General features: G+C 31.9%; 1 protein-coding gene across 3 annotated transcripts; it reads left to right on the top strand.

Annotated features, from left to right (window-relative positions):
• Positions 1 to 2,911: 2,911 nt before the first annotated feature.
• LOC137834601 (KH domain-containing protein At4g26480) lies at positions 2,912 to 10,566 on the top strand. 3 transcript variants are annotated; one of them, XM_068642664.1, is made up of 7 exons: positions 2,912 to 3,216; positions 4,107 to 4,192; positions 8,271 to 8,416; positions 9,171 to 9,290; positions 9,374 to 9,490; positions 9,732 to 9,875; positions 9,968 to 10,566. In XM_068642664.1, exons 1-7 carry the CDS (start codon positions 3,104 to 3,106, stop codon positions 10,115 to 10,117), a joined length of 876 nt encoding a protein of 291 aa, XP_068498765.1. In that variant the 5' UTR covers positions 2,912 to 3,103; the 3' UTR covers positions 10,118 to 10,566. The 3 variants fall into 3 exon arrangements, with proteins under 3 accessions (XP_068498765.1, XP_090158910.1, XP_068498767.1); XM_068642666.2 differs by having other exon boundaries at positions 3,007 to 3,216; positions 8,310 to 8,416; XM_090302784.1 differs by lacking the exon at positions 8,271 to 8,416 and having other exon boundaries at positions 3,006 to 3,216.
• Positions 10,567 to 11,111: the final 545 nt, after the last annotated feature.

Consider the following 11,111-nt stretch of genomic DNA (forward strand, 5'->3'; position numbering starts at 1 on the left):
ACTAGTATAACAATCTAAACATATATTTTTATTTCCTTTTATATGTTTTTAATTGTATATTATCGCTTCACACTAATAAAATAAAAAGTTTTAAATTATTATGAAAATTTAAAAAAATTTAAATATACATTTCAATCCTACCTTCATATACATTATATGATATATTTTCACCATATATTCTATATTATATGTATTAATTTGAAAATTAATAAATATATTATATTTCACTAACAAAATTAGGTAAATTAATCATATATTTTGTGAATGAGTATAAAAATTAATGTCATGAAAATTATTAATATATTTTAAAAAAATATTAATATCATAATTGTTATTCTAATATTTGAGTTAAAGTCTTACATATAAACATACATATTTAACTTAAGAAAAATATATTTATAGATTAATTTTATACAACAATAAAAACAGGAAAACATCTCTTTATAGAATTTATATATATATATATATATATATATATATATATATATATTAGAAAAAGGAACAATTTCAATAATAATTTTTGAAAAAATCTCATTTTTAATCGTTTTTTTTTTTCTAATATAACGATACAAGTTATTTTTTTTACAGTATAATGGATTCCTTCAATCTACAAATATATATGAAGTGATAAGGAAAAATGTTAGCTATTAAATTTGTGATATTTTTTTTTTCATGTGAATATTGGTATGGAAAGTTTTGTATTTAATAAATATTTTTAAAATGAAATATTCAATTATACGATTAATTTTAATGAAACGTTTTTAAATAAATATTCAACTATATGTTACATCTATTAAATATTTAATTAATATATATAATAAATGCAATAGTTAATTATTTCAGTTGTCTTGTATTATAACAGTAAAAAAACTTATACTATTAATTAATTAGAGGTTATTATTGATGACTTTCAGAATAATTAGAATGGAAATCAGATAATTTAATAAATGTTTTGTGATTAAATAATTATAACTTATTTTCATTTTAATTTGGTTGACTATTTTATCATAATCAATACTATGTAAAACATTTTCTAATTTAAATTAAGTTTAAAAAAATCATTTATCTTGATTTATAACTTTTCATGTTTATTTCTCATTTAATAATATATTCTACACATATATATATATATATAATAAATTACAAAAAAATTTCATATTCACTAAAATAACGTTTAATGATAATATTAAACTCAATATATTATATATTTAATAAATACTATAAATATAAAGTTAAATAAATAATTTTAAGAATAAATTATACTATACGTATTTGTTAGAAATGCATAAATTTATCATGTTTTTTTATATGTTTTATTATAAGAGGAACACATGATGCGATATCTTAGAAATAATCATTAATATAATATATGAGAGATAATAATGTGCTGCGTTTTAAAAAATTGAGAGAATTAGTACAAAAATAAAAAAAATAAAAAATAATATTATAAAGTCTCAAATAAAGTTACACAATTTACTCTAATTTTAATCAAATTAAACATTTTAGAAAATAATATTAAATATATATGGAATAATAGTAAACATAAATTAAATATTTAATTTAAGATATAGTATTAAATGCTTAATTAAATATTTTATGTAGTAAATGTAATACTAATACTACATGAAACAAAAGTCCAATAGGTTAGGTATTATTTTCTTACTTTTTTTTATTTATAACGCATTTGTTAAAAAAATGGTACATTAATTAAATTCAATAAATATTTCACCTTCAATAAAATAAACATTGAATGAAATTAGCATAATTAAGTACATTCTATATTTAATAAATATTTAATAAACATAACATACAAAAAAATAACCATTCATTTATAAATTTTCACAAGTACTGGTTCATTAATAATTCTAAATGTTACCTATAAAATCAGTTTTCAAGTTTAATTTATGAATATAGGTAGATTTATAATTAGATAACATTATACACATTCTTGATATTGTAAGTGTATTTAAATTATTTTGTTAGGAAAACAAATAGATTTTAATTTTTTATTTATTTCAACTTCTTCATGCCAAAAATAGTGTAATCTCATTCTATATTTATAATAAAGACTAGTTGGTAGTTTATTTAATAATTGTCATAATAATAATAATAATAAGGAAATAAAATTAAATATGAGAATGTTAATTATAAGTTCCAATGTAGAGGGGATTAAGATAGTATTAATAAATAAACCATAATAAAAATAAAAATTAATCACATTGAAAAAGAAAAAAAAAAAGAAAAAAATTAAAATTTATGAATTTGGAGAATTGCATTAAATTGAAGTGTGAGAGGGGTAGATATAGAATGATGGGTGTGCACAGTGTGTTGGTTGGCACACAAAATTAATAATGCAAAAAATTATTATTATTATTATTATTATGAATTTTCATTTATTTATTTTTACTGCATTCTATTATTTTTTAAAAAACTATTTTAATGAAGATTTAAAAATAATATACCAATGGTAATTGTTACATTTTCGATGAAGAGTTATTCGTTGAATTCACATTTCGCGATATTTTTTTTTAGTTTTATATATTTTTTATTTTTTTGATTTTTAAATAAAATAAAAAAAACACTATCATCACAGTAAAAATATAAAAAAACTTATCTTAATAAAAAACGTAGATCATCAATATCATTAAAAAATAATAAAAAAACCATTTTTTTTTTATCTAAATTAATAAAATTGTAAAAAATCATAGGATTTAAAATTTAGAATAAATCTGTAAAAACAATATAATTTAAGGTAAAATTATATGACACGATTTTAATTTAAATATGTTAAAATAAATTATATTAGGTTAAGATGAAATTTTGTCATTTTTTATTTATTTATTTTGATAATTTTTGAAAAATTGATTTATTTTGATAATTAACGAGTGAATTTGTTGCGAAACGTGTTGGAAGCAGTAATAATTGCACCGACGAAGAGTGTGGGTGGGTGTGGGTCCCACCTCCCTCAGTCCCTTCCATAAAACGCACAGCAGCACAAACCCTTTTTCTTCTCTCTCTCTTTCTCCTCTTTCTCTCACCAACCACACTCAGTCGCCAAGCGTGGTTGTTGTGTGAGCCGCGCTGCCGATTCGCTTGCCGAGACATGATGTCCTCCTCCGGCGCCGGCAGGTACATGGCCTTTCCGCCGTCGCCATCCGCTCCTCCCTCGCCGCACCTATCCGCTCTTCGCTCCTCCGCTCTAGCTGAGCAGGACAAGTATATCTATATCTATATCTATATCTGTTTCTGTTTATTACTATCGCTGTACATGTGTATGTGTGTTTGTGGATTGCTTGGATCTTTGGATTGATTGTTACTTGCTGTGTTAAAAAATTCTGGTGATGAGATTGTTTCTCTAGTTTTCGTGTCGCTTGCGATGGTGTTTGTTTAACTGATTCGGACTTCGGCTGAGGGTTTTTTTGCGGGCTGGGAAGGGGGATAGGGTTTTGGTGTTGTTTATCGGGAATGGTCAAAGGGGAGTCGCACTGTGTTTACTTCAATTGTTGATTGTTTCTTTTGTTTTTGTGGCTGGATTTCGTGGTGGATGGTTTGGATGGTGGTTTTCGTGGCCTGATCTGCCGCTTTTGCTGCAGTTGGTTGATGGAAAATGGTTGTGGACAGTGGATGGTGGATTTGATTCCGTGTTTGTGAACTGAGTTTTGTTGGGATGGATTGTTGTTTTGGCTTCGCTGATTGCTTTCGTGGAGGGTGATCTTTGTCGCAAATTAGTTGATCTTGCTGTAGATGACTTTGCTTTGCGCTTAGTTCATCGGAAATAAGTTGGTTTTTCTTTGATTGGGTTTATGTTGTTGTGTGATCCTTTTACTTGACCTGTTTGACCTAGTGGGAGAAGGCTTTGTTGTTGTTTGTTGCTGAAGATGACTTTGCATTGTTGGTACTGCCTTTGCATGTGTGAAAGTGCTGTCATTTGTTTCTTTGTTGTACTTTTTATTCATGGTTTTTTTAGTTCATGGTTTACTACCTAGCAAAAAAATTGTCATGGACCCTTCGTCCTTGAAGTGTTTATTACACTGTACTTTTGTTTTGTGTTTTGTAATGGCTACATCGTCCTACTCTCATTGTGTGGTTTTTTGCTTGCTTTTCAGATATCTATCTGAGTTATTGGGAGAGCGCAACAAGCTTAGTCCGTTCATGGCCGTGCTTCCCCAGTGCTTTCGATTATTAAACCAAGGTGAGATTCGTCCCTCAAATTAGTGGTAAAAATAAGCATGAAGCCCCCCCCCCCCCCCCCTCCCTCCCACTGCATCTCGCTCTGTGCTTTAGTTATCTTTATCATAACATCACTTTACTTCCTTCCTAGTCGCTTATTGTCTAGGGATAGGATATCAAAGCATCTATCAATTGCGAAGCTGCTTAATCAGTTGTCTATTAACTTTGGCATAAGTCAGAACTCAAATTTATGTGATGTTTCATATTTTATTCCATGATTAAAAATGTTCAGTCCATGGTAGATTATGGGAGCACACCTGTGCTTTAGCAAACTGAACAAGTTTGTGCCAATAACTAAATTCAATACTTTTCATTTTAATGTTGTAGACCTGTATGTAAATTTCATTGAACTGTTTAATTATTCTTAAACTAATAATGATTGATTATTTGCATTAATGTTTTGTAGTCCCAAGGAAACGTGAACTATGGGGATTAATGTAGTTGTCGGACTTATGTTGCATTAAGGTTGCATAAAAAATAATTTATTTTGCGTAGCACCCAATATAGGCAAGTACGTGCTAATTTGCTTGGTTATATACAGAGATATGAAATGTGTTTTGGTAGATTCATGCTATGATGTATGTATGTATATATATATATATAACTTGGTGTCGCATATGCCCTAATTATTGTAAATTAGGAAAGATTGACAGTTTCCATCAACACACCATTTCCATAACACTGCCTGTCCTGTCCCATCTGCCACATCTCCAGAACCTAATCTAATACTGCCGCAGGACCTCCAGAGTCCAGTGGACCTGGTCATCTCTGAGGCCCTGTTGCTGGAAACCTCCACATTTTCCCTCACATGCCAGTTCTCCTTCGGGCATATGAGCGACATGTACCATCTTGCGTGAAGCCCTGTTGTTGGAGACTTCCACATGTTCGTCACGTGCCACTTCCCCTTGCTTGCGTGTGTGCTCCATGGCCATCTTCCCAGCCATCATACAACTTTTTGTGTACCTGCTTTTTTTTTATTGAATGCCCTTTTTTCGGACTATAGCCTGAGCTGCACCTATTATGGTGGTTCCTTAATTAAACCCAAATTCTCTCTCATGAGAAAACCCTGAGCCTCTGGCAATGGAGAGGAAATTAGAGGACAGAAAATTGAGAGCTTTGTAGGATGTGGTGAGAGCACAGTTGAGTACAATGGAGGACGATTTTGAGGCGGCAGAGACAAAAGAAGGTGAGCTGGCATATTCCACGAATGGTGTCAGATTGTGGTGGATGATTTGAGCACGACAGTGATGAGAGAGCTTGAAACTGATGAACTGATGTGAAACTTCTGAAGGAGAATAAACCAGAAAGAAACAGAGGAAGCATGACAATTACTGCAACTGATGCCATAGTTTGGCTTTGGCATAACTATCTTCCCTGGCTTCCTTTTACTCCATTAATATCAATGTTTTGGTATTTATTATACAATAAGTTGTTATGCCCTTTCTTTTTCATGTTTGTCACTCAATAATTTGTTAAAAGAACAAACACGTACTTCCTTTCCAGCTCTAATAAAAATGGTTCTCCTTTTGGTCTTCTTCAGCCCGATGCTTTGGGGCCCAGCCACTATTTCTAGCATTTCTAGTTATAAATGGTCAATTTCTTTCATTGATGGCTGTACTTTAGTAACTTGCCTTTTCTTGATGAAAGCTAAGTCAGGCGTATATCAATTGTTTCTCTCTCCAGTTTTACCATAGTTTGGACACAATTTGGGAAGCCAATAAAGTGTTTATGATAAGTTAAGTGTAAAGATTTTCTGTTGAATGATAAATTATTCTGGGAACTGAAGATTGTGTGCCAACAAATTGTGTGAAAGCTCATGACATTCGTTGTATTTCAAGATACCATAAAGTACAAAGGGTCATAATAGAGAAGGATAAATGTACATTTTTCCATGCTGTGCTAGAAAATTGCACTTTAACTGTGAGGAGAATTATACGATTTATGTGCACATGTGTGTATATTTTATTCTTTTATAGTTAATTGTTGCATTTGTTGAAAAACCTTTTTAAGTTTGTTGAGATTGGGGAAGTTTGGGAGTGCACAAGTTTAAGAATGTAGCATGAATGAATATGAAGCAATGGTATGAAAGAGTTCAATGTGAAGAATTTAATGAAAAGGATTGACAGGTTTAATACTTTTTGGTCCACTGTTATTTTAGTTTTAACTAATATCACCAATTTTTTTAATGAGGGATGGGTTTGGATGGTATCAGACCCCTGACCCCTGCACATTGAAAGTGAAGAGAGGATCTGGAAGGTGTACTAGAGAAGAAGCAGAAGAAAAAAATAGTTAGTAGTTAGTCAGCTGACTAGTCAGTTAGTCAGTCAGAGCTGCCAATGGGTTTGACAGTTGGGGGTGGTGACAGTTAATAGATAAGGGGGATTTGTGTTACTAAGCCTATCTACCATTAATAGATTGTGAAAGGGGCTATTCTGGTGAAGGAGTTCTCTCCTTGTTTCACCTTTCTTCCAACCAGATATATATTTCCTGAGTTTCCACTCTATCCCTCCCTCACCTGATCTATTGTTACTGTTTTTCTTCTCTTGTGAGGTGTTCTTCCTAGAATTGCCACAGATGGATTTTCGGTTAACTTGTAGTTTCCTTCACATGACAGTGGAAACAGTGATAGCAGCTTCAACTACACGTAATTAGTTAGAAATGACATATTGTAAATGGAATAACATTCTAACTGGGAACTCTTGGTTGGGAACCCTTTAAAAAGTTTCCAATCTAATTTCCTGATTTAATTGATGGAAAGACTACTTGTTTGCTCCTTTTAGAGGGCCTGTTGCACACCTTGTATCCTTACCTTTCATCTCACTAGGCTAGATTTCTGTAAGTCACAAGATTTTTTAATTGGCTTTTGGCAAAACTAGTTGCAGGAAATCTGTATGATTTCAATTGAAAGTCTAGGGTGCTGTACCTACACAGTTTTAGTTACTTGTTACTGACATGAAATGCTGGGAGAATTCTTCATGAACGATTCAGTAAATGCAGGAATTTAGGCTCTTAAACATCATGGCAAGCCTTCTCATGCACCTCATAACAAATCATCCCTTTTCCATTATTACGAGTATGTTTAAATAAATGAGATGTGAGGGAAAAAGGAGGATTTGGGAAAATATTCTCCGTTGGGAGTTTCTAAAATGTGGAGAGGATCAAGTAACCTCACAAAATTCTCACTTATAAATTTCTACGGACATTTGAGATTTCCTTTAATTTGGACGATTTTAAAGGTCCACCAAGGGAAAGAATAATTATTACTTAACCCTTGATTTTTTTCCCCTTTTTTTCACCTTCCTTTCATCCTCTTCTCCTTCGTTCCTAAATGAACCCAAATTGGATCAGATGTTAATTATATATGCTTTATTAATTAAATTATTTTTAAATACTCATTTAATGGGTATGAAAGGTATTTCTTGAGTTGATGTCTTGGTTGTTTAGTAATTGATAAAATTAGATGTCATTAATCTTTTACTTATCTGAATGAGGTACTAGGGGTTCAATTAGCTTGGTTTTAGCAGAGTTTAGTGTGTATACCTTATGGGCTCTGATGTGTTATTACTAATTGTTTTCCATCTGAGAAAGCAGAAAAAGAAAATTTTCCAGCTGGTATATGTGATTACTGCTTTACGTTATCCTAATAGTATGTGCTTACAAGATATTGTTTAAACCCTTGAATTGTTTCTGTCAAAACAAATTCTTAAATATTGTTCAATTTTTAAAAGATGTTTTGAAATTATATTTTTATGTTGGAAATACCAGTTTCAATGGTTTACTAAATGACTTTAAAGGTTTTCTAGTTTCAATTTAAGTTTGTAATATTATTTTCTTTAAATATTATATGACAATTAAGTGCATTCCCCCCCTTACCATTTAGAGTACTACCATAAAAAGCTATAATATATCTCATAAGGATAGCATTAGTTTTTACTGACTGAGGAAACATCCGTGTTGCATCGATTATGTAGTGACTGCTAACATGTTAACAAATGCTGATTGGTAAATCTTCTTCTTGAAAATTGACATTTTTGGAGCAGAAATTTTGCGTGTAACATCGCTGATGGGGAATGCATCAGTTTTAGGTCAAAGTGGGCTTGAACAAGCTAGCCCCCTGGCTACTGGAGGAATATTTTCAAACGGAGGTGCCAATGTGAACGGATGGGCATCACGATTTCAATCAGAAGTATGGATACTAACCATTAACATAACTTCATTAATTCATTTTCATCTAATTCTGTATTTTAGAAGTATTTCTGACTCAATTTTACATCTCATGCTAACTCATGACATTTGTTCTAGTTATTGTAGTTCTAATTGTTTGTGAAAGGCAATGCAAAGCTAACATCAAGATCTGACAATTATTCTATAGCTTAGATTCTGTTTCTAAATCCTGTTAGTGGATCTCATCTTCTTTATGTCAAGATAAATTTCATGTCAATACTTAGCCGCCTTTACAATTTTCTCCCAAATCACTGCTCTGGTGAATATTTGCATCTGGATAAATCTGTGTATATTAACATGAATTATGGTAGAATACTAACATCAGCCTTTTTAAGAAAAGTGAAACTGTTAAGTTTAATTAGGTTTAATGAATTATTAGCTAAGTTGCCAAAATTGCTTGTAATTATCTTAATGCCTTAATAGTCTGACTTCAGCTATAATTTGAAATTTCATTCGGACACACTAGTTCTTCTTGATAATCATAGTCAGGACATGTGTGCATTTTTGTCTTTATTTTTGTCATCTCATAGATACTCTTTGCTTGTTTTTATTTTCCGTTATGTGTTTTCAACTTATTTTTAATTCTGAGCAGCTAGTATTGTCCCTTTTTGGTGATCTATCGGTGGCCTCTGATACAGCAGTAATTTCATCTGCATGCCAGTAAATAGACCTCCATGTCTCTTTTTTGTAATTGACATTAGAATTAAAACATGCAGAGACCCAGCATGTTACAGTCCTCACCAACACCAAACTGGCTGAGTCCACAAGGTAGCTCATCCGGTTTAATTGTTAAAAAGACAGTCAGAGTGGATATACCCGTGGACACATTTCCTAATGTATGGAGGATCTTATCTCTGCCCCAATTTATGTTAAATTTTATTTTGTTGAAAGATCTACTATTGACTTTAGTTTATTGCAGTTTAACTTTGTTGGTCGCCTTCTAGGCCCTAGAGGCAACTCTCTAAAGCGTGTAGAAGCAAGTACTGACTGTCGTGTCTTGATCAGGGGCCGAGGTAGCATTAAGGATCCAACTAGGGTAAGAATGAACATTTCATTACGGGTTCCAAGTCTAACATGATTATTGTACCCTGATAAAATTACTGCACTACGATGAAAAATTGAAATCTGTTGAGAAAATATTTTATCATGTCATATATCAAATCATAGTGTTTACTCCTACATCTGATTAATGTAGTACTATTTATTTTATCTAAAGATCTGACTTTCTTCTGGTTGCAATCGTCTTCCATTGATGAGTTTTAATCATATATTTGTAGGAGGAAATGATGAGAGGGAAACCTGGGTATGAACATCTGAACGAACCTCTCCACATTCTAGTTGAGGCAGAATTACCAGTTGAAATAGTTGATGCACGCTTGTTGCAGGCACGTGACATACTTGAAGATTTGCTCAAACCGGTGGTATGTTCATGTGAATTCAATTGATATTGGTGGTGATACACAGCTTTATCGCGACGTTGTTTGTTCTAATTGTTTGAAGTTTCATCTTTCAGGATGAATCTCAGGATTTCTACAAGAAGCAGCAGCTACGGGAACTAGCACTGTTGAATGGCACTCTTCGTGAGGAGGGCTCTCCCATGTCAGGTTCTGTTTCACCCTTCCAAAACAGCCTTGGTATGAAGAGGGCGAAGACCAGGGGGTAAACCGTCCTAGAGGGTGAGAGGGCTTTTGGAGCTTGTGTTAATTTTCTACATGAGCAGTTTACCATGCATGAGTGGTGGTGCTGTGAATGAATGCCCTGAATTGCCATCGGGGCACTGGCACCATAGTGCCAGTTCTAACTTGTTCTATGTGCAGTGTGTTTACATTGAGTTTGGGGGAGGTTTAAAGATGGTAGCACGTAGTGAAAGTCCAATTGAGTTTGGTGATTTTTTTTAGTGTCGGTTAGGCGATTTGGTTAGATATTCACCAAATCTGTCTATATATTATTATATGTGGGTTTATATTTAAGCTTGCAATGACAGTTTTGATATGGTTTTGGAATTGTGAGGAAGGTTATGTCATGATAGATTGTGAGGCAGATAATATCTACTTCAATGCGTGTATGGCTCACATTTTGTAGTATCTAATGTAGATTTTAAATTTCTCAAAATACCTTTTTTCTCTTTCTTCCATTCTTTTACTAAAACTAATTACTACCTTGTTACTTTCTTTCATTCTCAACATCTTCTTCCTCCTCACATTTGCTGCACTTGGTTTAATCTAAGATTTGACACTTAGAAACTTGCATCATTTGAAAGAAAAGATGCAAGTGGTCAAATGTCTTCATTTTATAGTCTAAGCTTCATTTAGTGAACTAAAACTTTACTTTGAATAATAGGCACTCAATTCTGCAACCCCATCTTTTATATGTTTCTAGATTTGGAAAATACTTTTTGGAATATAAATCCACTATTAATACACTTCATATTGCACACAATTTGATAATATATTATAAGATGACAAATCATACCCTTTGAGAACATATACTAAAAAAACAATCAGATGGTTTTTAGATATCAATACAAGTCTTTCTCAGATAAGATATTTGTTTCTTTGAGATCAACCTTCTTCCTTTGTTGCTTGAACTTCTTGTTCCTTTTAAAGACAACAAACCTAGAAGATGATTCACAGATGCTTCAAGACATTGTTTCTTTG

The sequence above is a fragment of the Phaseolus vulgaris genome, chromosome 5 (assembly GCF_051622355.1).
Source record: "Phaseolus vulgaris cultivar YP4 chromosome 5, ASM5162235v1, whole genome shotgun sequence".
Taxonomy (NCBI): Eukaryota; Viridiplantae; Streptophyta; class Magnoliopsida; order Fabales; family Fabaceae; genus Phaseolus; species Phaseolus vulgaris.